The following is a 27,045-nucleotide window of genomic DNA, read 5'->3' as shown; positions in this document are numbered from 1 at the left end:
CATATGCCTCTGTAACTGGTGTTACTAGCTCAGGACGAAGTGAAGGTAAATGTCAACATGCTTAAATGCCTTTGTCTGCTGTAATAAAACCTACCCTCTTCCTCAAAAGCTCTCTAATGAAATGTACATTTATGTATCTGCGTTACAGGTTATTCACAAGTGGCTCCAGTCTGGTTTGGGGGTCTACGCTTTCTCATCCTGTCCTGCCACCCAAGTGAAGTAAGCTATACAGTTTTACATTTGATTTATTTGACTTTTGGTCTAAACATTAATAATAAAAATAACCATATGCCTCTGTAACTGGTGTTACTAGTTCAGGACGAAGTGAAGGTAAATGTCAACATGCTTAAATGCCTTTGTCTGCTGTAATAAAACCTACCCTCTACCTCAAAAGCTCTCTAATGAAATGTACATTTATGTATCTGCGTTACAGGTTATTCACAAGTGGCTCCAGTCTGGTTTGGGGGTCTACGCTTTCTCATCCTGTCCTGCCACCCAAGTGAAGTAAGCTATACAGTTTTACATTTGATTTATTTGACTTTTGGTCTAAACATTAATAATAAAAATAACCATATGCCTCTGTAACTGGGGTTACTAGTTCAGGACGAAGTGAAGGTAAATGTCAACATGCTTAAATGCCTTTGTCTGCTGTAATAAAACCTACCCTCTACCTCAAAAGCTCTCTAATGAAATGTACATTTATGTATCTGCGTTACAGGTTATTCACAAGTGGCTCCAGTTTGGTTTGGGGGTCTACGCTTTCTCATCCTGTCCTGCCACCCAAGTGAAGTAAGCTATACAGTTTTACATTTGATTTATTTGACTTTTGGTCTAAACATTAATAATAAAAATAATCATATGCCTCTGTAACTGGTGTTACTAGTTCAGGACGAAGTGAAGGTAAATGTCAACATGCTTAAATGCCTTTGTCTGCTGTAATAAAACCTACCCTCTACCGAAAAGCTCTCTAATGAAATGTACATTTATGTATCTGTGTTACAGGTTATTCACAAGTGGCTCCAGTCTGGTTTGGGGGTCTACGCTTTCTCATCCTGTCCTGAGTGATTCTTGACATTGAAATTATATCAAAATTTGTCAATAAATGTTCATACTTTTGTCATTAATGTTTGATTTCGGATTTATGTTGAATTGACAGCGAAGCTTGATATTGAATGATAGCAAAATAGCATTAAAACATTGTCTTCCTATGCATCAACATCATGACATCTTGACATCAAATAAATGTTGAATTGACATGAAATGCCAACAAAACTTGACATGGAAATGACATCAACATCATGACATCTTGATGTCAAATAAATGTTGAATTGACATCAAAGCCTGATATTGAATGATATCAAAATAGCATCAAAACGTAATCAACCATCATGACATCAAATACATGTTGAATTGACATCAAATCCCGACAAAACATGACATCAAAATAACATCAAAATGACATCAGCAGAGGTCAAAATCTTGACATCAAATTGACATCAGTACATTGACGTCAATATGACTTTCATTCTAGACCTATTTCGTGACGTAATTTTGACATCAATGTTCGATGTCATATTGATGTCAAATTGATATCAAATGCCCACTGGGTTAGACGTGCGAAATCGCGATAGATGACAGGCAAAACCTTGTTGCAAAACGAAACTATAACGATATAGCCATGAAGTTGAACACGTTTTTAGCATGTTCTAGTTGGAATATTAGGCTTGCTAATGTAGCTCATAATAGGCATTATTTCATGCAATTTTCCGTGATATTTTACAGGAGGCTGCGCCTCCCCTGCACTCAATGAGCAATCGCCTCTGATGAGTATTGGATTCAAGTTTGGAAACTACCGTCAGAAGCTACGCAATGCAGGCTGCGAAGAAGTTAAGGTGAATGAAAGGAGGGGAAACCGTGAAGGTAGACCCAGTTTAAAAAAAGCAAGAAGAGCCGAGGTTAATTTCCTTCCTGACCACCCCGCTGGACAGAGTGAAGACGCCTTGGAAAAGGATCGAGATTCATTGACAATTGAGATGGAAAAAAGGAATCCTAACATGACTTTTGTCAGTGGAGCTATGGATCGCACATTTTCCTTGCGAAGGAAAGAAATAGTTGAACAGGAACCTCATGTTAACTTGGTGAAAAACAGATGGCCAGCTCTCTTCCTGGAGCATCAGGTTGGTGTTAACTCTTACTCTGTCTACTTTTTTCTTCCAAAACCTTTTTCTTCCAAAACCTTATCTCCAACTTGCTTCTTTGGTGACACATTTGATTTCCTATTTCAGTCTCTCTCATAATCTCACTAATGCGTTATTTGGTTCATTCGCTTTCTCATAGCCTTTACAAACCCTTTATCACTATTTCTACAGGTGAACTGTGAATGTCAGAGAATAACAACGGTTTACCTCAAGAGAACATTCCTGGATGCTGTTGAGAGACACACCCCCAAACTCCTTCAGATGTTTAGAAGAAGAAGAGCATATTTTGGTGAACAGATGCAGACACTTCTGGACTCATTGGATAAGCAGGTGATAAGAAAGACATGACATAGGCTAAATGTAGTATATTGCATAAATCTACAGCTGTACTCTAAATGAGTGTTTTGTGGAAATTGAAATTCTTAAGGAATAAATTGCTTTTATTTTGTTTTCTTTTTTCAGACATCGGACATTTCCATGCACAGGAGAACCGTGGCACTCAGAGGCCTTCCTTTGTTTCTGAGAGACTATGGAGCAGAGAAGATTTTAAGAACATGCTTGGTAAGTATGTTAATGGGACACCTCATTAGCTACACATTGATATGTGCTCTTACGTGAGAAATAATTTTTTGTTTGTTTTGATGTTTCACAGAACACTGATCCTGAAGAAGGCTACACAAAAGATGTGAAGATGGCCATCATGACTGTGGTTGAAGATGATGCTTCCTTACCACATGTTGAAGATCATGCCACTTGCCATCATGCCATCATGCCATCAAGACACTTTTTTTTTTGGCCTCTTGTACGCACTCAATTTCCAGTAACCAAAAGAGTTGAAATACACGTGTGAGGTGATTCAGAAAGTTTTCCTTGGACTTGGTGATGATTGCTCAGCAAGAGTTCAGTCATTCAAAAATAAACTCTTGCAGTAAACAACATGCCGATGCAATATGTAATGGTACATGTTTTAAAGAAAGTTTTATGTTCAGTTTTGCTGCAATACCTGTTTGACAGCCACATGTAAAATTTGCTTTGAGTGTTGTGGCCGCCTGGCCGTGCGAGACAGGGTAGTGGGCTAACCAGTTGGAACAAAGTAGGTCAGACACAGAGGTTGCAGTGAAACAAACTTAGGTATTTATTTATAATCGGTGGGGAAAGGGTTGGGGAGCAGAAGGCAACTCAAATCTCTTCAGTCCTGGACCGAGGCAGTCAGAAGGCTCGTGTCAGCTTCTGAGGTGAGAGAGAGGGAGAGAGACAAGGACAACGTTAGTGGGGGGGGTGTGTGGTCCCTGCCACTGACCTATTCCCCAGGCTTTGTGGTCGTCCTGGAAGTCCTGGCCCTCTTCTCCGGCTTCAGCTGGTTGCAGCACACAGTCCCACAGTCTTCCACAAGTAAAACAGAACACTTTGTTAAAGGGGTGGCCGTAGGCCCTTACCCTTAGGACAGCTCTGGGGTAGTACCGCCTATCCATAACCATGCCTCTCATCTGCCTTTGTTGGCCTGTTTGTAGCCATGTGGGGCACTGACCCCTGATTGAGCCCTCCCAGTGTTACAACCCAATGGACATAAGCAGAGTTTATGGTACTGCATTGACTGCATTTGCAAAAATCTTTGAAAATAATAATTTAGTTATTCATTTAAAATGTACTGCGGATGTTAAAAACCAGCAGAACATTCCAAGGGCTCTATGGTAGCCTACTTGGATTATTTTGTGTTTCAAGTGGTCTGTCTGAATATTTTTTTTGTTTTGTTTTACATTTTACAAAAATGTTTGAGAGTTGGTATGTTTTTCAGCTGTACAATCAATACCTTTTCATACATCATTTGCTAACATCTGTTACAAATCAGCAGAGGAACCTTTGTTATATTTGTGGTACTTTTGTAATATTTTTCAAATGGTCTCTGTTCCCCCCCCCCCCCCCCCCCCCCCCCTTTTAATTATGTGTTTTTGACTGCATATTTTGTATATTATGTACTAACATAATGTAAACACGTCATTCTTTCGCTTTAAGAATATTGAAGATGAAAACTTTCAGTGGTTCGTGAATAAAACAATGGACGTGGACAAAAAATAATTACTTTGTTGTGTTGGTGTACAAGCTGACATGTAAATAACTTTAAGTGTAATTTGAAAGTAAGATTCATTCAGCAAATGCAAAACATTGAGAATATTAGCATCTTGGCTCAGATGAGCCCTAAATACAACACAAATTTATAAGCCATACAAACCTCCGTTTGCAATGACTAGGAAAATGCATTTTGACATTACACCAAATTTTTAAGTTCAAGGAACTTAAAAATCCATTGTAGTAGCTTTATTTGATGTGTTTGGTTAGTTTGTGGTTTAGCTTAGTGTAAACTCAAGAATCTGAGTTTTGATACAAAAGTTCAGTTTACTCAGAAATCTGAATGCAGAATGTTGACTTATTTTTTTAAGTTGTCGCCACTGCAAATTTTTTACAGCTCCTTGCTCAGCAAGCCAGAGCTGCAGCAGCATCTAGGTTCATTAGAGTTCAGTTACATTCTCATTACGTGCCACTGACCCAAAGCTTATAAATGAAACATTCTCTAAATTTCACTGATCTATGCTTCCAGCCACCTTAACACCAGTTCAGCAAGTCACCATCGAGTTTCCTAAAGTGGATCAGGAGCTAAAATTTAGCTGAACCAATCTCCACAACTGAGATCATGAGGGCGAGAGTGGAAAATCATCCGGTCCAGATGGATTCACAGTAGAATTTTATAAGAAATTTGTCCCACGAGTTTGAAGTGACATGTATAATGAGGCTTTGTCACTTGGCTGACTTCCTCCAACCTTGACCAATGCCACAATTACTCTTCTCCTAAAGAAGGACAAGGACACCTTACTTTGTAGTAGCTTCAGACCCATATCATTAGTAAATGTGGATTAAAAAATTCTTGCTAAGATTTTAGCCCTCCGTCTTCAGAAGGTTCTGCCAGGGCTATAAACTAAATTTATAGATTGAATTTTGAAAATGTGCTTTCATGCAATATATTAAAATAGGGTGGAAAGATATATTTTTATAGTGGCAGTATACTGTATGTACCCCCCGTAGAACCACCAGTGCCCTGGGTTCATTGATATTCAGCTGGCTGTTCACACATTATGCAAGCATGGGAATCATTCTGAGACAAAAAGAACACTATTTTATTTGAAAGTGAAGCTTAAATAGGCACAGAGGTAAAATAAGCACATTTAAAACTCATACAGTAGCATTCAAAATATGTACATATAAATCTTTTATACAGTGTTAGCCTATGCTGCAAGTATGCTGTAAGAAATACAGTAAAACTATTTAAGGAAAGCAATGTTTTTATCATAGACTTAACTTCTGACTCACTGAGCTTCTGTTTCCTGTATAGGCACTTTTAAGAGTATGGGTTCTCAACAAACTCTAGTCTTCTGTCCTATGAATCATTAATTAAATTTGTCATCATCAACAACAATGACACTGTTAGAACTTCCTTATCCAAGACGTGTCCTTTCTCTCCTCCCTTCAGGTCCTGTAGAATCCTTTTTGTGGCTTAGGGCTGTAGATAATGGAGAGGAAGAGGGAGAGGGATACAGAGAAATAAACAAAGAGAAGAAGGAAGATAGACAGAGCGAAGGAGCGAGGTAGACGGAGAGAGTGGGACCAGACAGAGGGAGAGGGGTAAGCACAGAAAAATATAATGAGTCAGAGAAGGCAAAAGAACATTACGCTCAACATTAGATCCTCCTGTTCGACACACAACATTCTGAGTCATTCAAGGTCAAAAGAGAGAATTTGTCCTTCATTACCAACTCACAACAAAAACATGTAAGGGGAGTTTAAATAGCCTCAAGTGATGATGTCTGATGCAATGCAATATCTATCAAAATATTCAATATACATTTGTGAAATAACACTGTATTTCAGTAGGAAATTATAAATTAGCTGCAATATCTTTGTGCATGTGGAACCTCAATTTAGACAGCAACCCTTATCTCCAGTATCATTAAAGGTAGGAGTGACTGTGATATGACACAATTGTTGGCAAACCAGGCTGTGACTTAAATCCAGATCAGATCAAAGATACAGAGAGAGAGAGAGAGAGAAATAAGATAAAAAGGATTAGTGGGGACACTAAGCCACAGGCACGTATTAGAGTGGATCTGAAGCACGGTGCGAGAAACGAGGTAGAGAGGAAGCAAGAGAGAGAGAGAGAGAGAGAGAGAGCATGGGTGGGGGAAAGGAAGGAGCGAAGAGGAGAGATGTAGACGGAAGCGACTGGTGAAACGAATGTGGTTTTGTGAGGTTAAGGTGAACACAGGAAGTGCAGGCCACATGACTCACTTTTTGCAGCAGCAGAATCTGGTCTTACGCCGCTGTGTCCTCTGCTGCAAACAGAATCACACATGCTTGAGTTACTATAGATGATGGACCATTTACCTGTTGGGAAGGTCTTTAACCTTCTTAACATTCTCAACACACTCATGCATATGGGCTGCTGCTGCTGCTACAGGCAGACAAAGCTTTCAGATTTATGCTAACCATTCAGTTTAACACATTTACACTAACTATGTATGGGTAATGAACTGTAACTTGCTGTCCCCTCCCCTTCCCAGTTTTTACCTCTCAGTAAGCTCCATGCAAAGGTGTGCGAGGAGGTTACCTGTCGACGGCGTTTGATCAGGGCCCTGCCGATGAAGATGAGCAGGATGACGATCAGGCCAGTGCTGGCGATGCCCACCCACAGCCACACGTCCACCGGGAGCTTCTCTGCCAGGGAGAGAGGCACAGGAAAGCACCAGGGATGATGTTTCTGTTCAGTTGTGCCCATCCCACCCAATTTAACTACTCCACTTACCTCCAGACTAGCACCTAGAGAGCCAAATGGCACTCTGATTGACATTCTGGAGTTAAGTGCTTATGAACTTCAAGAGCTTAAACACACACACAGTGGTGCTGTCTGTTTTGCTCAGTGCCAAACATTTGAAGAATCGTGACAACCTGGATTGTTAGAGTGGACCGAAGTAACATCCCTACAGCACAGTGGGTGTTGAACAGTGTTGACCCAGCTAAGCCACGACCGCCTCGCTTGTGTATTCCATCCCCATCTTGTTGTCTCTCCATCCTCCTCACCTATTTTGAGCGACACGTCTGCATATGTCAGCGTCTTGTTCCTCTTCCGCAGCTCACACCTCCACCTCCCGCTGTGGCTCACGGACGCCTCCACGGACAGGGTGTGGGGGTGGGGGTGGGGGTGGGGGGCGGACGCCAGGATGGGGAGGGAGACGGCCTTCGGAGGGACCCACTTCACCTCCAGCTCACTCTCAGGGTCCAGGCCGGATCCTAGCGTGCAGGTCAGATTCAGCCGCTGGCCCTCGAAGGCACGCGGGCTTGGACTGGCGACGACTGTGAGAAAGAAAGAAAGAAAGAAAGAAAGACGGAGAGAAAGGAAAGGCAGGAAAGAAAGAAAGGAAGAAAGAAAGAAAAAGAAAGAAAGGTAAATCATATTTCCAGAAAGACAGGCCCAGTTAGACAGACAGACAGACAGACAGACAGTCAGGAGGAATGAAAGAGGGGAGAACAGAGCGAAAGAGAGAGCACACACTGTGAGTCATTTAATAGCTCCTGCCGGTTTGTGCTGGCACTGTAAAGGCTCATTAGGCCTCATTAATGGAGCTGAAGGAGACGTACATCTGTTTTGTACTGCGCTGCTGAAAGGACCCAGCCACGCCGGGGACCATTACACCGATATGCTGGTCTCACACAAAGCACCCAGACAGCCATGCACGCAGACAAACGTGTGGCTCCGACACAGGAATAGAATAGGTACACACTCAACATTTCACTCACTCCCACTAGGTATGTGTCCTGTTTTGACATACTGTGTCACATACAGTACAGTATATGTGAGTGGTTTATAAATAGTAACTTAGTAGCGGGTTCTTGTGAAATAAGAAGATTGTCAGCTTCCTGAGAGAATATGTGTCAAGTGAATGAATGCACCAGAAAGATGGTTATTCTCTCTCCTGAGATATTTCAGATTAAGAAATTAGCCTTATTCAATGTGTGGCCACAATGTACTGATTATTTGATTGATTTGTTGAGTAGCACCTCAAAGTCTCATGTAAATCTGCATGTCCATAAAGAAAATGATCATGCCATTTAGTAGCCAGATACAACACCCCATCTCCCCCTACTCTACCCCCAACCACACGCTACAGACACACAGCTGACCTGACTCATCCACACAGCCCTTACCCTGCAGAACCTCCACCCTCACTGTCCGTTCCAGCTTGACCTTCTCGAACTTCAGTGCACAGGTGTAGTTACCCCTGTCCGCCACGGTCACAACCTTCTTACTCAAAGACAGGTCGTTCCCCTTGAGTCCTTTCTCCAGGGCAGAGCCGTCCGTTTTGCTGCTTGGCATGATGATGTCCCAGCGTGGGGTGGCGTTTCGGGAGAGGGAGGCGATCTGACTGGGCCCCCCAGAGCCTGGGGCAGCAGGAAGGAAAGTCCAGCTCCCTCCCCGGAAGCCCTTATCCAGGATCACCCCCCACTCCACTGGGGAGGAGATGGAGCAGGGCAGGTGGAGAGGGGTGGTGGAGGAGGGAGATGTGTAGATGGGCTCCGACGGGGTGGGAAGGAGGTCTGGAGGTGGGTTAAGGTGTAGGAGAGGAGCAGAGATAGGGTTGTGAGCGTGAGGAATACATTTTCTTCACTTACAGTTACCGTCAGTTACCGTTTTCATGTACTGTTCCCTGTGCTGAGCAATTTAAAAACCTCATTGTGTGATCTTGTAATTCTGACTTGAATCTTCACACCATATGGTGATGGACTTACCCACAACATGAATGGTAGTTGTTGCACTAGTGGTGGCTTTATTATAGTTCACTGAACAGGTCCAAACACCCTTATCGCGCCATGACAGATCTGGAATTGTAATCTGTTTTGTGTACATTCTCTTTCGTGTTTGGTCCACCGTCTCAGGAGGGATCCAGATTATGCTTGGGTAGACTGTAGATGTGTCTGCCTCGCATGTCAGAGTCACAGACTCCCCATGAAGCACAGTTGTTGGAGAAGTGACAGTAACTAAGAGACAGAGAATAGAGAAATGCAAAGGAAGAGGAGAAAGTCAGCACCAAGAGTCAAATTGAGAGTTTGCATTCTTTAAATCCAAAGTCTCTTTGGACCCCTAACCAACGGATACAACATGCAATTCCATTTGAGGCCACATAGGGGCAGACATCCTACACCTGCCACAATGTTCTAGATGAAACAAGAGGAAAGATTACATGAATTTCAGAATTTTGCACAATGCATGCCCTATTGAAAAACCATTGAAGATTCTAGGATATGTAGAGTTGTTCGTATTGAGAATATTCCATGCAGAATAATTTTTCAAAGGGATTCTAAAGTATGACAAGCAAATAACATAGGCCTAACACTTCCGATGAAAGTCTTATCAGTGATTAATGTATTTTGAACATCATATAATGTACTCATAAATAATGATAATTGTTCATTATAATTGATATGTTAATTGTTATAGAGTCTTGTGCTTGTCTGTAATCTTGAACAACAATGATCTTAATTCCCAATGATGCCATTTACCAAGTGAATGTATGCTTAAATCATTATAGGTAGTCTCTTCATAGAAAGCGTTACCCATTTTACTGTAATCAAATATACATAGTAGTAAGCAAAAGAGTTATTTATAACTCTCTAAATGCATTCAGCTGTGTCTCAGAACTCCACCTGCTTCCCTTCACCTAAATGTCTCTTAAATATCTTACCCTCGTACAGTTTGTACACAATGTTAACAATTGTGTTCTGCCTCTCTTTCTGTTCATATCGGAAGAATCCGAAGTCTGAAGCATGAACTTTATGGATGATGAGGGAATCATCTGTGCTAGATATAGAGATCCTGTCCTTCCAAGATGGGCTCACTGCAAAGAAACAAATAATGATCATCCTCCTCAATTATATATCAATGGTGCATGCTCTGTAAAATCCCAGTAGATCATAGACATCAATCATTCACCATTCACACAAAGACACACACACACACACACACACACACACACACATGCACACACACACACACACACACACACACACACACACACACTGACTGATTGCCTTACTTGTGATTTGGCCCAAGCCGTGTTTATTGTACACCTCGATCTCACTTTCTGTTTTTCCAAAGTACCATGTCATGTAAACTCCGTCCCCTGCCTTGCCTTCCCTGGGCAGTTGGATGGACCCACCCTCCTGAGCGTACACCACCACGGCTCCATCAACCCCTGGTTGGGAGAGAGCCAGTAATTGGAGTATTGGAAATGGGACTCAAGGAATTGTTTCATATTCATTGCCCATGTGGCACATTTATAAATGTGTCATTTATGGGCCATTTGATTAACACACATAAGATAATACATACATTGATGACAACAACACATTGTCATTTGCAATGAAGGGTTGAAAACACAATACAAAAATGACATCAATATCACACCCAAAATGCTACCATTGTGAACAGGAACTTACACATGGGACTTATTGTAATCATCAGAAGTAGCGGTGCCACCCAAACAGCATACATTTTGTCCCCCTGCCTGAAATAGTGACATATAGTTCAGGTGAGACACATACAGCTTCACTTTGTTCTGCAAAGACAATGTAGGAATAGAAAGAAAGAGCGAGAGGGAAAGGAAGGGGCTTGTGGTAGGTTAAGATTTCTGTAGAGATTTGTAGACAGACAGAGAGAGAGAGAGATTCTGAGAGAGAGGGTGATGGGGGGTAGAGAGAGAGAGAGAGAGGCTTTGTGGTGGTCTCTGGCTGCCAGACACAGAGGCTTGAGGGAGAGAGGGGGCAGGAAAGCGACGACGAGGCACTGTTGCTGTGGTGGGCTGTGATTGGGAGAACTGTAGCTTCTCATCCCTTTCTTCTTCACCTCCTCACCACCTCCACTCTCTTTCACGCCCCCTCTCTTCCTCCCCTGTTCCACGAAAGGCGGATTTCTCCACGCTTAAGACGAGAAAAAAAATATACACGCCTCATCGCCTTTGCCAGCGCTTGTGGTAACTGGCACGTGAGTGTGTCTTTGTTCGAATTTGTGTGTAAGTGATTGTGTGTGATTGTGTGTGATTGTGTGTGTGTGTGTGTGTGTGTGTGTGTGTGAGGAAGAGGGAGATAGAAAGACAGGGTGTGTGTGGGTGTCCTGAGGTGTGTTTGATGAACATAAAAAAAGAGAGGAAGACGTAAAGCACAAAAGAGTACCTGAGATTCTTGAAATCCATTCAGGATATTACAGACATGTACTGTGTTGTAAAACATACTTATGCATTCAGGATATTACAGACATGTACTGTGTTGTAAAACATACTTATCCAGTCTGATATAGACAAATATCACTTCCACATTCATAATCATTGTTAAGCGTAAAATGGAATATCAACATTAGGACTAATGCAATGGTGCAGCTCAGCAATACTCATAGGCCTGCTCTGAAGGAAGATATTGCCATGACCTCTTGAAAAGTGTTACGGGACAGTTGTGTTGTCATGGTATAGCCTATTAACACATTACGTACATTTGAAGTATTTCCGATTTGTATTTTAGATTGGTAGTATAATACAATTCAGATTTCAATTTCAGATTTTTGCTACATTCCTTTAATCGTATATTTATAGATGAAAATATTAAAAGTTCTGAATGATTTGGACTCGGACTTCTTGGGTGAAACTGAGGTGTAGAAGATGGCATCCTCGGTTGCAGAAGTGCAATGGCCAAAGCACGTGAAGTTTTATTCCAAAGTAAAGAACCACTTAAATATTTGGCCTATACTGTATCTAATTTCATTACAGCTATTAGAAGAACTCTTGAAACTCCCATGGAAATGAACGTATACAGTTTAAACACACGAGAATGCTGAACGGTAGATGATGATGCCGTCGGGCCGATTTTGTGATGGGTTAACAAAACTAAATATTTTTTATAGCAAATAGCCTACTATAATACACTAAAAATACATATATTATGTGATTGATTGTAATTTTAGAATATAATTAAAATGTATTCAGTTTTACACTGACAAGAAATGGTAAGCAATTATTTTATATATTACATGTTTCTCATACGTTAATATCCAATTTGAACCTGCGCTCAAATAATGGTTTACAGCTTATTATGATGAAACCATAAAACCATGAAACATATTGAATTTATTTATCTGATTGTAACTCACACTACCCTATAATTTATCATTTTCTCCCTCTCTACCCTCGCTAATTATCTCTTTCCTCTCATGATTCTGTTTAGGCCCAGCTCTTGATTATACAACCATATTTAACTAACTCCACCTCACAAGAGTTGAAAGTGTTTAAGTTCATACAGTAAATTCATCTCTTATCACTGCACTTCCTTGTTTGAATAACATATTGCCATTTTAAGCCAATTAGATCATCTTTTCATCATCGAGTTTCTGTGAGCCATCACATTAGAAATATGCGATTAGAAGAACTTCAGTGGGTATGTGATGTGTGCTTTGGGAACATGAAAGAGGAATGAAAGAATGACAGAGAAACAGTACAGAGGAAGAGCAAAGAAACACTAGAGAGAGAGAGTGAGAGACAGAGAGCGAGCGAGAGAGAGAGAGAGAGAGAGAGAGAGAGAGAGGGAGAGAGAAAGAGATCACACCTGAGGAGCTAACCCAGAAAAACAGATGATGAAGTCTGTGGTCAGGGCGGAGGTTAAACAGTAAACACAGAGCGAGCGAGAGAGTGAGAGAGCGAGAGCACACACGGGAGGAAGAGAGAAAAGAGGAGGGAGAGAGAAAAAGGGGTACAGAACCAGAGTACAACAAAGAGAGGGGGAGGGGAGGTTGGAGCTGATGAAAGAGGCTGAAAATGATTGGGAATGCATGACTTCAGTTCATAGATACACAGTTTTGACTGAATCATTGGATTGAATGTAGAAATGTAAAACCTATGTCTAACAGTACGGTATTCTCTAAATAAAACTGGATTTCCAGAGAATTGTGTGATAACACACATTTGACACCAACACTCTCTTGAAAGCATAATTTTGAATAGGAACATGTAAAAGTCTGTCCGGTGATTCTAACAAGTGAATGGCACAGCTGATCAGCTGGGAGGGCCAATCCACTGCGGCCCTCGAGCCATGCTTATTCCATGTAGTCTGGCTGTGCTGTGTGCATCACTTACGCCCACAGTTGGGCCTGCAGTTGGGTCAGAACCCAGGCGGCATACTCACATGGACGTGCTTCTGCTTCCAAAGATGTGAATCTCCGTCCTGAGGAGAGAAATGCTCAAAATGGTCATGGTTCTGTTACACACTCTCTCAAAATAGGACGCGAAGCGAAATACATTTACGGCGTGTAGCAAACCAATATTACACCACATTGTATTCAGTTTAAAGACTTATACATAGCATTATGATTATTAGGTATGGCTATTTTATAGATGACAGAAAGACACATGTCTAAACGCTGGCTCCACTTTAATGTTAGTCCAGTTCCGTTATTTAGTGTCCAGTACGTGTGCAATCACACTGACGCGTCTAGCCACATTTGCAGAATCAGATTTTTTAAATCAAAAGTGACATGTCATGAGACACAATTTACAGTTCTTTGCCAGAGAGGAATGCATATATCATCAAGCATAACACATGTACTGCAGCAATATAGCAGAGTCGGTGTCAGACAGAACGATACTCAGAAAGCACTGAAGGATAACTGATACATACAGCATACGTTTCAATAACAATATTCCAATATAACAGCTTAAGTTTAACACATCTAAATATATCACAGTGAAGTTGAGATGTTAGACAATGTCGTTGGTTTTTAACTGTACTTACAGTATGTTTGAGGGCCAGGACATCGGCCTCCGACACAGATGAAATCTTGGCGGATGTGTTCAATTGCAGGAAAGCAGATGCTTATTTGTATGGCGTTGACTGCCCCCTCACCTCTGATTGGTCTAAAACAATGAGGAAATGAAATGAGATTGGTTTACAGTGTGATGATTAATAAATTGGTGGACTAAGCAAAAATTTCAGAGACTCCGATTGGCCACTGAAGATGCTTAATTATTTCGTTAAAGCCCCTCATGATGATTGCGATCGATCGCTAGAAGTGTTGCGCTCACATTTGTGTTAGGTTTAAAACCACAGAAAAAATATCGCCTAACATTTTATTTTAAGTGTTATTTGTAGCAACTTCTTGTTTTATGTCATACCTCATGTTATTTAAGTGAAACTTCATGTTTCAGTGGCCATTTAATTTCTTTAAACATGCTGTGAGCCTCTTAGCGGCAAGTTAAATTCTATCAAGAATTTTGCTATGATCCATATGTACTGCTTCTCGCAATGGCTTTCATATTCATAACTAATGACCTCACAAATTCTCTTGCTCGCTGTATCAGATTTAATTGTATGCTTTCACAGATGTGTTTAGAAAGTAAGATACTGTCATTATTCTACAGCTTTTTATTTATTGTTTTTATATGTATCGTTTTTTATCTTTATTTATTATTGCTTTGTTTTATTCTTTGAAGAAAATGGCTTCCGATGTAACACCTTGTCAATCTTAATTCAGACAACCTTACAACCTCAACTCTTATACTTATATAATTAATTACTGCAAATAGTCAAGTCAAGTCAAGTCAAGTCACAATTATTTTTATAGCGCACTTAAACACAATGCAATTTCATGTCATTACAAAATCCAATTAGGCCTAGTGCTCAGAGCATTGGCTATCTTGTCTTTAGTCTAAGTAGTGTCATATCAGATCAGAATTGGGTTAGAAGTACCTTGCATAGGAACCCTACAAAGTACAAGATAAAAAGGTCCAGTACTTATGACTGCATCAAATAGAAAGTCCTAAGCATGAATTGATGGTGATCCCGGTATAACTGAGCGCTTGCGCGCTATGTAAACACAAAGCTCAAGGTTCAGTTTCTGCGTTTGTGTGACCTGGGGGCCACGTGGCTTTGAAGCCCTTGAAAAGACGAAATTGAGTATTATGGAGGCATTAATGTGACCGCTCACATTTCTACCTGCTGTCACGGCTCACAAGATGGTTTATCCCTCTTTTCCAGAAAAACAGGGATGGCCAATGTCCAGCACAACAGCAACCTATCTATTCTGTTCAAGCTTCAGTGAATATACTGTATTTCAGGCTGCATTGAGGATACAGTATTCACCTCTTCATTCAGCTCTTTTACAGTTACAACGCAACATGGCAACACTGCTTTCAGAGACCATGTTTTGCTGATATCAATACTGTTACATAACATGATATTCATTCTAATAGTGAAGTAGATGTCACAGTCCAAATAGCAACTCTTTTAAATAAAATAATGTATTAAATGATAGGGATCGGCACCTATATTTATTATTAGAATAGCATTTCAATTTCGAAAAAATAAGTTGTGGCTTCGATTCCGGGCAGTGACCGTTGTGCCCTTGAGCCTCTGTTGTGCCCAATGGACTTTACCTTGAGTTGCTCGGGGGACAATGGCCCTTGTGACAATTAATATTTGTAAGTCGCTTTGGATAAAGTGTCAGCCAAATGAATAAATAAAGATCAAATATTGTAGTGATGAGATGTTGTTGGCACAGCATTTCAGTATTGCCTGTGTATAGCAAACTGTGATTTATGCAATAGATTGTGTTCCTTAATGCACTCACAAAGAGTGACCTACAGCAGTAGACAAACTCAATCCCTTGATGGGGAAGGATGACTTTAACAAAGATAGTCGATATTAGCCCATTGTTTAAAAAATAAGCATATCAAACTTATCCTTTGGATGTGTGAACATTAATATAATTTGGTAGGAATCAAAAGAATAATTCATTTTAATGCAACCACTTCACAGAATTTGTGTTTTTTGTTGCACCTGCACCTAAAGGAACTTGAAAATGTCTAAAATCTACAATAGTTTTCATACAGGAGTCAATGGTTTGAGATATTTGGAGCGCTCAAGCCGAAAGCACCCACGGAGTAAGCACTGGGGTTTAACTTGCACAAAAGGTACAGACAGTATGAAATGTGAGAGTCCTATTTTAAATGCGAAGTGTAAAGGCAGTCTATGAGCTAAATGGTCTAACAGCATCATATGGTGGTGTGAGACAGCTTTTAGCAGATGCTGCTGTTTGCGTCTTGGATCTTTCTCATGTTATTACATTTGCAAAGAGACGTTGCAAATGGTTGGTTTAGCAAGCTTTAGTTAGACTTTAGATTTATAATATACTTAACACATGCAGAAATTGTAAGGAAGCAAAACTCAACACAATTTATGTGGTCAATAAAATGATACCACATAAAATGATTTGTGCATTTGATGAAATGCACAAAATGATACAAGTTGCCTGTCACAAAATGTGATTAATACATGGCACTTTAAACAAAGGCAAAAAATAATTTTACCCCAGCCGTCCGAGTATCTCCACAGTTACTAAAATGTGAGTCAGTTAAACAATATCCTTTTGTTGGACTACCAGAGAAATGTCTTAGAAAGGAAAAAATCATATTGTGTTGGAGTCTTCGACTTTGATTCCCGGTGGTGAACAAGACTTCATTTTAAATTGTGGAACTACATGTCTATCAGGGGGCAAATCTCTAATACTGAAGAAGTCAAATATTGAAGTGAAACACTGAATGGGATTTTCCACCAAATTCTGCTGACCGGGGGATATTTTCACAACATTCTGTCAAATTCTGACCATCATATGTATGTCGAGAAACAAGAAGAGATATTGCAGGTTTCACATCTGAACTGTGTTCACATCTGTAGAATGGCATTGGCAGTTTGTGTAGATTATTGCTATGAACCCTCTCCTCCTCACGGACCAATGCTAAATATGTCACACATTTGATATAGTTTTAGGATTAGAATACGCATCTGTTCTATCTAATATCTTCTCTTCTCAGATCCTCAGTTAGTGTTTATGGTTGTTACTGTGAAGCTATTGTGACTATTCTGTCAAACTTCTTTAGTTTTTACTTTTATTTGAATGTTTGTCGGCTACATTACTGATCATCTTTGATGATAATGTGTATTTTCATTGTTGTATGACTCTTTGGACAAAAGTGTCTGCCAAGAACCATAACCACATACAGTATACATAAAGACACACACACTGGTGAACCATGCAATATGCATCCCATGGCAATCATGATCCTGTTGAGATGGAAAGACCGTGCTTGATGTATAGTTCCGTTCTAATGTAAAAGCCTTTGCATTGCTTGTGCCATTGAAGCGTATACTGTGAGCCAAGTCAGACAGACAGTCAGTCCATGTTGTAGCTGCTCCACAGAGCTGAGCTCAGAGCACAGGTGGAGATGTGTGCCTGAGCCTCTGGCGTGAAGCGGGACACAACAGGGCGGTTTACTGCACCCGACCACATGAAGGACCAAACAAACATGTCGCCTGCCTCACATCTGTCTCTCTGAGGTTTACCCTGTGCATCGTCGACCTTCCTGCCCCACTCGCTCCTCACTGAACACAGTGCTAAACAACACAGGGTTCAGTCTTCATTCTAGTCAAATTGGGTTCACAATGTCTGGCTCAGAAACTGACATAGAGATAAAGGTTGAAGCCAAGTAGTGGTGGAATATCTGGTCCAACTTGCAGCTGTTTGGCTTGTGATCTACCCCGACTGTGTTTTGGAAAATCAGAGGTGTTCTACCGAATCTTTCTCAGTGGAGCAAAAATGGCTCGAAGTAGGTCTCTGTTTCGCTCGGGCTTTCCGATGGGAAACACCTTTGGTTGAGGGATCCCGGGTTAGTCACAAAGAGGTAACCCATCTCAGCCTCGTGTCTGAAACAGTGACAAACTGTCGGGGTGCATCGAGAGAGAGGAGTTACAGAAAAAGAGTGGGAGATGTCCCCCACATGCTTTCAATTCGTCTATCCCCTAGCATGTGTCATCTCCCTGTTGAGCCCTGCTAACACTAACTCACACTAACTAAATACGTCCTCCAAGCTGTGTGCTGTAAGTGCTGCCATTTTCTCCTCCAAACATGTCACACACACAAACGCACACACGCACGCGCACACGCACACGCACACGCACACGCACACGCACACGCACACACACACACACACTCACACACACACAGTTAACTTTGTAAATATTTGTCAGCACATACAGAAATGTATTCTTTTGTAGACATTGGTAGTAGAAACCTTGGTTACATACCAAGCTTCTTTCCACCTTTCTTGTTTTTTTAAGCCCCCAACGTTGTCTTCAAGGCAACGCTGCCTGGAAGGCGCTAGGGTTAGGCATGTATTAAGGTTAGGGTTAGGGGTTAGGGTTAGGGTTAGGGTTAGGATTAGGGGCCTTTAAGTCGATGGTGGCAGCGCTGCCTGGAAGACGACGCTGGGGGCTCAAAACACCATCGAGCTCAGCACTGGACCCAGAGTTCTGCTCAGTCTGGCACGTACCTTCATCAGTCTCTGCAGAAACCTGATGGTGATCCCATCTTGCACTGTCTGTTGTTCTGTCCTTATGTTCACTGTTGCTTGCCACTCTCCTGTACCGTATTGTGGTTCTTCATATCTTTTATATCTTGTGTACCTGTGTATCTTGTGCAAGACACGTTTCCCTTTGGGATGATAACGGTTACTGAACTGAACTATACTGAACTCAGTCCATTGTTTGAAGCCTAAATACCCTCAGACTAACATAACATACATGTGAATAGAGGCATCAGTCGTGCACAGCAAAAACACATGCTTGGTTTCTTTTCATAACAAGCAGAGACAAAACACATGACTAGAATTTGAATATAAGACAGCCAGAACTACCTGATGTGTTTTTATATATTGGAAGGCACAGTAGTGTCGAAACGTCAGTCAAGTGTTTGTTTGCACTGAAATAAAAGACTACAAGCTATCAGCGTCCTCCCGCTCCCTTTATTCATCTTAAAGTCTGCTGTCCTACTGAGAAGCACCTGACTGCAGTCTCCAGAAGATGATGCATGGAGTGCCTTATTTTAATTAGTATTTTTATATGTCTTGGAGATAGTAACTCGACTCTTCATCGGATAGACAGCACTGTACAAGATGGCGTTAATTAGAAAAAACATTTTCTCACAGCATATCTTCTATCTTATCACTGTGATCAATATGCCATGTTTCAAAGTCTGTTTGGAGATTGGATTTGACACAGACAGTGGATTATAAATGTATGATATTGCTATGAACAGCTTAATAAGGTGACACTTCACTCTTGTGAATATGGTTTCACGCTTTCGACAGGTATAAAATTCAGTTATATTGTTTAGTTGAGCCTCAGCCTGTACTCTATTTTTGATATTTCTTGGTAAATTACCAGTATTAATTACACATGTATAAAAATTCTATTTGATGAAAACAGGTTTCCATTTGAGCATATCCAGAAACAGTTGAAAGTTTTGGGCAGTACAATGGTAAAAACGTAAACGAACATGCAGGATGTACTGTAGCTGTGTCGATTTAATGAAACCTAAATCAAACCACCACTTCAATCTATAAAAAAATTAAAGAATTTTTGGTGGAAATTGTAGATACTTTTTATTCTATCTATATACTGTAGGCCACGCTTTTTATTGCGTAGTGAGTGTGTAACGGTGTCATGTTACACCATTGTGAATGGAGTAGAAGTAAAAGACTCTAAAATGACAGCCAAATGTCAATGGAAAGTAAACACACATATGACAATATGACATTTGTTTTGATGACCGTGAAAAAAGGAAGATGTTTTGAAGGACTACTCTGTAAGAGGGGAAATTTTCCCCTCAGATAAGGCCTTCATTGGAAATAATTGTGACTGCATACTACAGCGCTACCTGCTTTCTTTTACGGTATATTCAGACGCTTACGCCACATACACCTCATTCATGCACACACACACACATACACACAGAGAGTGTGAGAGAGAAAGATGCACACACACACACACACACACACACACACACACACACACACACACACACACACACACGCACACAGACACTGTGACATTACATTTTGTAAAGCAAAACTCTAAAGTTTTGTGAGTGTGTGTGTGTGTGTGTGTGTGTGTGTGAGAGAGAGAGATAGAGAGAGAGAGAGAGAGAGAGAGAAAGAGAGGAGAGTGCATGTGTGTATTTGTGTATACTACTTTATGTTGTAATAGGTTTCTTGTCAATGTCTATGATGATGTGAAACTGGTGGATACAAAGTGGAAACATAGAGGGAGTAGCAAATGTCAGCAAATGCCTCAGTTTCTATTTCTGTGGAAAAAATACAGACAAAAATACAGAGCAAAAGATTACCATGCAGCACCATGGTGAGGTCACTAGAGACACGAAAGAGCGAAATCTCCTACTTAAGACTTATCATATAAAGCAAAGCAAAGGGCTGCATGCTCGAGAGGATAAGAGGTATGAAGGAGAGAAAGACAGAGAGAAAGAGAGAGAGAGAGAGAGAGAGAGAGAGAGAGAGAGAGAGACACTGACAGTATGAAGGAGATGGAGGAAAGAGAGACTGACTTGCAAGACTAAAACGTTGCCACAGGAGACTACCAGAACATGGCTGAATTGAACTGAAAATACATCCTTTCTTAAGTGAGACAGAATTAGAGATGAAGGACTAATTAAAAGAACAGAAGAACATTGAGGGAATACGTATGAGTCAGAAGAAGGTAGAAGGTGTGGGAGATTGAGAAAGTTATACAGGTATCTGTTTCTATCTGAAAAAGGGAATCCTTGTCTTTCACTCTGAAAAGGACACATTCATCTTGACTCAGTGGGTGAGGTTTCTGACTACACCTCAAGTGAGCTAAATGTAGCGGAGACAGAGAGGAACAGGCCTCCAAACAACCCTTACCATCCCACCACTTTAGCCTACTGTTTAAGCCTCCAAACAACCCTTACCATCCCACCACTTTAGCCTACTGTTTAAGCCTCCAAACAACCCTTACCATCCCACCACTTTAGCCTACTGTTTAAGCCTCCAAACAACCCTTACCATCCCACCACTTTAGCCTACTGTTTAAGCCTCCAAACAACCCTTACCATCCCACCACTTGTAGCCTACTGTTTAAGCCTCCAGACAACCCTCACCATCCCACCACTTTAGCCTACTGTTTAAGCCTCCAAACAACCCTTACCATCCCACCACTTGTACTGTTTAAGCGACCAAACAACTCTTGCCATTCCACCACAAGCACAAACAAGAAACAGCTTCTCAGTTCTCATACATTTAATTTAACGGATGCCTCTATCTAAAGCGAAATATGTCAATTATATTACAAGGGCCATTATCCCTGGAGCAACTTGGGGTTACATGCCTTGGCCAAAGGCACAACAGCGGAAGCCAGAAATTTAACCCACAACTTGTCAGGTGCGACCCCAGCTCCTTAGCCACTACACTACCACCAGCCATCTTACATGGATGAAATAGTCCTAAAACTGCAGTGAAAATCTCTATTGAAAGAAGCTTTTTGTCAAGGAGTAGGATTAGTCCCTATTCGGGCCAAAAGCCTGTTAGAGAAGTGAGTGACTATGTTGGCAGGTGACGAAGATGGATGGATATTGATGTCCGTACAACATATTGTGCATGAGAGATATGAGTGATGCACTGAAGTGTGATGTACTGCACTTTTAACAGGCTTTATTCATAGCCAATGTCAGTCATTACCATGGACATAAGCAATGTTTATGTGACCGGTGATGTTAGACATCATTTTAGGGGTAAACGCAAATGTAATGCCAAACATCCACATGTTCCAGACAAGTAGGTCTACAGGCATTTTGTGTGTTACCATGTAGCTCACCATATCCGTTGGCATGAACGCTAAATAAATATATGGGTCACGACTTTATGAACATAGGAAATTGTGGGTCCCAAAGCCAGATCAGTTAAGAACCACTGAGATAGAGGAAGTCCAGGCATTATAGTGGCCCCTTTGTTGGTATAACAGAAGGGCTCTACATGGCCAAATGGGATCCCTGTGAAACAGTGACACCCAAAAGATCACATCTTCAGAGTGTTCTGAGCAGAACCAACAACAATGAAATGTTCTGCTTTTGCCTTTAGCATGTACTGCAGATTCTTTCACTGAATTGACACACAATAGCAACACTGAAAAGAAACCATACAGATAGAAGCTGAAGCCATAAAGAAAAGCAACTTGGCCTCTCTTTTCTGCAGAACACTTGATCAGAACAGTGACGATTCTAGAAACATTTGGATGGGGTGGCCGGCCTGGGGCACAGACGCAGAGAAGGGTGGGACATACAAGTAAAATACTAATCAAAGCCTTCAGTTCAATACCCTATACTACCCTATACTATACTATACTATACTATAATACTACTTGTTACTAATAACCAAACCTTTTATTTTATGTAAAGAAGAATTGAAAATAAGCAATTTAACATGATGAAGTAGCAAACTGAAAGACATCAGAAGCACATAACTTGATACAATGCAACAAGAACGAAAGTATTTTCAAGTAAAGCAGTGCCCAATTAGAATTAAGTTGTCTTTACAGGCTAGATGTCCATGGGCAGAACTTGCAACTGTAAAAACTGTTTCTTGCCCAGACACACGGCATAGTATCGCAAAACGTGCCTGTAAATATAGCCTAAATAATTTTGCCAACATTAAAACACAATGTAAAACACTTGTTTTGGCCAAGAAAACAATTCTACTGTTTATTGGGACATGCCCAGCTATCACATTTCTGGTGGCAGGGCACTTGGGGTGGCCAACTAAATTCTGGGGTTGCCCCGCGCCCGCCCCCCCAAGCTGGCTCCGCTCCTGTTGATCTTAACCGTAAACGATAAAAAAAAGGTGGAGGTTAATGATTTTATTACTAAAAGATGGAGCAGAATCAGTGACAAAAGATCAAATAACGCGTCACGAAACACTCTGTGTGTGTCCAACCCATGACCCAGGGCCCGGGGCATAAATAATCCCTGAGATAATGTTTGCAATCTACAGAATAACAATATGAGATCAATATCTACAGTTAATCAAAGTGAAAATTTCACAGATGTCTATCTTTTTATCACAGTATTCAACAGGTTATATTCTGTGAGACGCACAGATGACATTGAACGTCATATGAGGCCGGACCCGCTCTCTGTGCATCTCGTGTCTTTTGAATTATTTTGTTTATTTGAAAAGATTTCTCACCTTCGTATTTTTGGGTTGTCTTTGAAAAACACATTTTGCATGATCAAAAGATTAGTAATACGGAGACAACTGACAACAATATCTTTTGCTAAATAAAAAAAACACCACTGAACCTTAGCTCTTACCTATTTAAACATACTGTACTAAACCTTATTGTGCAAGATACCTCATGCAAAGTAAGCCTTTATTTTTATATTTGGCATAAGTCTGTCTTCACTTTACCTCATTCCTTGGTGACAGCCTTCATGTGTAACGCCAGGTACGGCCATATATACATCTTTACGTAACAAAATGAACGTGAACTATTGTATATTCTTTATAGTAGTGGCCTACTGCATTTTCATATGATGTCATATGGATTATTGTTTAAGTAAAATTGGTCATAACTGGTCAATTCTATGGTTAATCAGTGTCTGAGCAGATGGTATGGTTAGACATGTCTGACCATGACATGTCTGGAGTTTTGAACTTTGAACTTGATGTGTATGCACAATTTCCATTAATATTATGGTCAGTTTTGTGTCCAAATGAAGCTTTAACAAACATAAACAGGATGGTTCAGATTTCCCATGTTCAGGCCATGAGTGAGAAAACACATACTGTATAGAGTGCATATCATATGGGGAACCTGAACATTCCTGTGTATTTTCATTTAAAATTAATTCAGTATTAGTATGCACATGCCGTGTGATTGAACCTCTAAGGCTAAGGCACTTACAGTAATAGCATAGTCTGAGTGTAATCCAAGCCTTAACAAGACACTGCATGTTGTATTTCATTTGATGGTATTTTTTTTTTTATTTATAGCTCTTTTGTGGAAACATTAGTCTGTCAATGATGAAATGTAATGTCCGTAATGGCACCATTTTATGTAACAAGTGCTGCGCCCCAATGGGCGGTCTTCGCTTAGTGGGGTGAAGATAAACTTTGGTTTCTATCTCTTGTCCTTAAAGGTAATTTAGACTGAATTTGCTATCTTAAAAGGCTCCATTCCTTGTTCAAGAGACTTCAGGGAATATTTATGTCGTCAGTCCTCCTGTACTTATTGAGAATGAAAAAGGTGTTCCTCATCATTGGTGTATTGACTCTGACATACTGTATACGGTATTTCACATGTGTCTCATATGTGAACAGTTAAAAGAAAATAATAAATCAATAAGGCATTGGTTTTGGCCCCAGACTGACTGACTGACATGTCGCTGAATCCCTTGCTCATTCAAAAACTGATAAAGATGTGTTGCACATTGAAATGGAAGGTAATATAGGTAATATAGAAAATTACAGACCAGAATTGCAGAAAATATATGAACTCTTTTATGTTCAGAGCATATAAGTCTTTGGTAAAGGGAAGGTCAAATTTGGCAAAATGTGTAAACGCTTGAGTCCTCCATACAACCATAATAACAATGTCATTGGTTCATCTGTTTCACACTATAGCAGCAATGTCAGAAAACAGGTATTATGTTTCATATAGCAAACATTGACTTACATAATGCAAATGTATCTATCCACTCTTTGCTGTTCTGTATACTATAATTGTCTGTTGGGAAGTCGTTTTACAAGGTAAGGCCTCAACCTACGAAGCACGCTTTCATGGTCATAACACCAAATAACAACACAGATTAATACTTATGTAAACAACAGAAAAAAGTAATACACAGACAAAGAGAGTGTGTGTGTGTGTGAGAGAGAAACTCATAACAGGACCCCAGTCTCGCTGAATTATTTCTAAAGTATAACAATAAAAAATACACAGTCTTTTTAGACGAGTAAAGCAATGACACAAAGACACTCAATGAGGTAGCACACTCAGTCACAGAAAAATGACAATTTAAGACTAATGACAGAGGATAGCATTTCAGTGAAATAAGATATCCTACATTACTGATATGAATCAATGGCATGATATATCTCAAATGATTTGCAGATATTACCCGACCACTCCACTAGACAGGTCTTCTTTCGTTGTCAGGCAACTAAAATGACCAAACTAATTTTAAATACCCCTTAATATGGTTCAATACACAGGCATCTCTTTAACCTGAATTTAATGTAGGATTATAATATTGTTGTTATGAGAACTTACTTAGATGTAGAGCAGATAGAGTCCCTTCAGTGTAGCAGAGTCAAGTCGTTCGCCGACAAAATAGTTTGACACTGACAGGAAGCACACTGAACTGGTTGACAGACTCTCTTTCTCTCTCTCTCTTCCCTCCTCAGTGTACCTCCATCTCTGTGTGGTGGTTAGCTGGTAGCTGTTAGTCTGTTGTCTTATTGGTATCAGGAGCTCTTACTGACACATAAATCTTGCATTTGTGTGTTGTGTATGCAGGCATATCATTAAGAATCTTTTCGCACCAAATGCAGAGAATGAATTGTCTTAACTGAAAAAAATTGTGATAAGCATTGTCAGGTGTGCAGCTGATGCACACACCTGCATTCTCTATTCTTTAGTGTGTGTGTGTGTGTGTGTGTGTGTGTGTGTGTGTGTGTGTGTGTGTGTGTGTGTGTGTGCACACGCTCAAGTGAATATGCATTTGTGTTTCTAGTGTTTTACTACCAGTAGGCTGAGACCACCTGTGTGCAGTCTCTGCACCAGTTTATTGAGCCGTGAGCATATGCGCTCATTGATATTGGATACACAGAAAACTGACTTCAAAATTCTAGCAAATATAATTTTTCAAAGTTTATTAGTTCAAAAATGTACAACATATTTGATTGTAATTTGACATTCAAAATCTTCCAAAATCTCCTCAATACAAATATATATGGTTGAGACATTAAACATGCAAAATTATTATATTTCCTTTATTTATAGATGACAAAGACAATATTGGTTGTAAATACAAAATCATTGCAGTTGCAAGCATTGAAGCTTTTAGTAATTGAAATATTATAATGTGCTGCATTGGCTTCTCGCAATCCCTCATACTCACTCACTCACTCACTCACTCACTCACTCACACACACACACACACACTCACTCACTCACTCACTCACACACACACACACACACACTCACTCACTCACACACACACACACACACACACACACACACACACACACACACACTCACTCACTCACTCACTCACTCACTCACTCACTCACTCACTCACTCACTCACTCACTCACTCACTCACTCACTCACACACACACACACACACACACACACACACACACACACACACACACACACACACACACACACACACACACACACACACACACACACACACACACACACACACACACACACACACACACACACACACACACACACACACACACACGTGTATGTGATGTGTAATGATTGTTTCTTCATTTCTTCCACTCCTTTTGCTCCATCAATTGTGTGCTCTTCCTCCATAACCGCCGTTGGTTTGAATGTTCTCAGGGCGCTGCTGGCGTGGGGCCCGCACTGGTCTGTCTAGGTTTACTGCTCGAGGTGCTCTACAATATAACAACAGCACCAATGATGGCAGCCTGACAACTCAATGTCATATCAAGCCTGGGCTATACACTATATGAACTGAATTGGACAGAAAGGTTTATGGGATTATGGTCTATGGTTATGGTCATATATAGTTTTGATGTTTAAAAGGAATTTAACCCCAGAAATATAATTGTGTTTAATTCTACTTCATGTATTTATATTTGTA

General features: G+C 40.5%; 1 protein-coding gene and 1 long non-coding RNA gene across 4 annotated transcripts; one reads left to right on the top strand and one right to left on the bottom strand.

The window, feature by feature from the left end:
- The first annotated feature begins 305 nt into the window (after positions 1–305).
- On the top strand, positions 306–1,124 carry LOC134082186 (uncharacterized). Its single transcript, XR_009939594.1, has 3 exons — positions 306–504; positions 719–789; positions 1,003–1,124. It is a non-coding gene; the product is annotated as an uncharacterized LOC134082186 (long non-coding RNA).
- A 4,226-nt stretch (positions 1,125–5,350) lies between these two features.
- On the bottom strand, positions 5,351–25,592 carry cd4-1 (CD4-1 molecule). Of its 3 annotated transcripts, none has more exons than XM_062539477.1 (12): positions 25,473–25,592; positions 14,073–14,194; positions 13,467–13,505; positions 10,740–10,807; positions 10,337–10,495; positions 9,986–10,138; positions 9,033–9,281; positions 8,451–8,840; positions 7,326–7,598; positions 6,856–6,962; positions 6,537–6,580; positions 5,351–5,751 (listed from the first exon to the last, which is right to left on the bottom strand). In XM_062539477.1, the coding sequence occupies exons 2-12, from the start codon at positions 14,093–14,095 to the stop codon at positions 5,718–5,720; spliced, it is 1,539 nt and encodes a 512-aa protein (XP_062395461.1). In that variant the 5' UTR covers positions 14,096–14,194; positions 25,473–25,592; the 3' UTR covers positions 5,351–5,717. The 3 variants fall into 3 exon arrangements, with proteins under 3 accessions (XP_062395461.1, XP_062395462.1, XP_062395460.1); XM_062539478.1 differs by lacking the exon at positions 25,473–25,592 and adding an exon at positions 16,646–16,779 and having other exon boundaries at positions 6,537–6,577; XM_062539476.1 differs by lacking the exon at positions 25,473–25,592 and adding an exon at positions 16,646–16,776.
- Between the last annotated feature and the right edge of the window lie 1,453 nt (positions 25,593–27,045).

The sequence above is a fragment of the Sardina pilchardus genome, chromosome 6 (assembly GCF_963854185.1).
Source record: "Sardina pilchardus chromosome 6, fSarPil1.1, whole genome shotgun sequence".
Classification (NCBI taxonomy): Eukaryota; Metazoa; Chordata; class Actinopteri; order Clupeiformes; family Clupeidae; genus Sardina; species Sardina pilchardus.
This window is presented reverse-complemented; position numbering and strand designations above follow the sequence as displayed.

Excerpts from the sequence above, each read along its gene's own strand:
- cd4-1 (XM_062539477.1), bottom strand. The coding sequence starts at position 14,095 with ATGTCCTGGCCCTCAAACATACT. Across the intron at positions 13,506-14,072 it reads TCCTGGCCCTCAAACATACT|GACGGAGATTCACATCTTTG; the intron begins GTAAGTACAGTT and ends TTCTCTCCTCAG. Across the intron at positions 8,841-9,032 it reads AACTACCATTCATGTTGTGG|ACCTCCTTCCCACCCCGTCG; the intron begins GTAAGTCCATCA and ends ACCCACCTCCAG.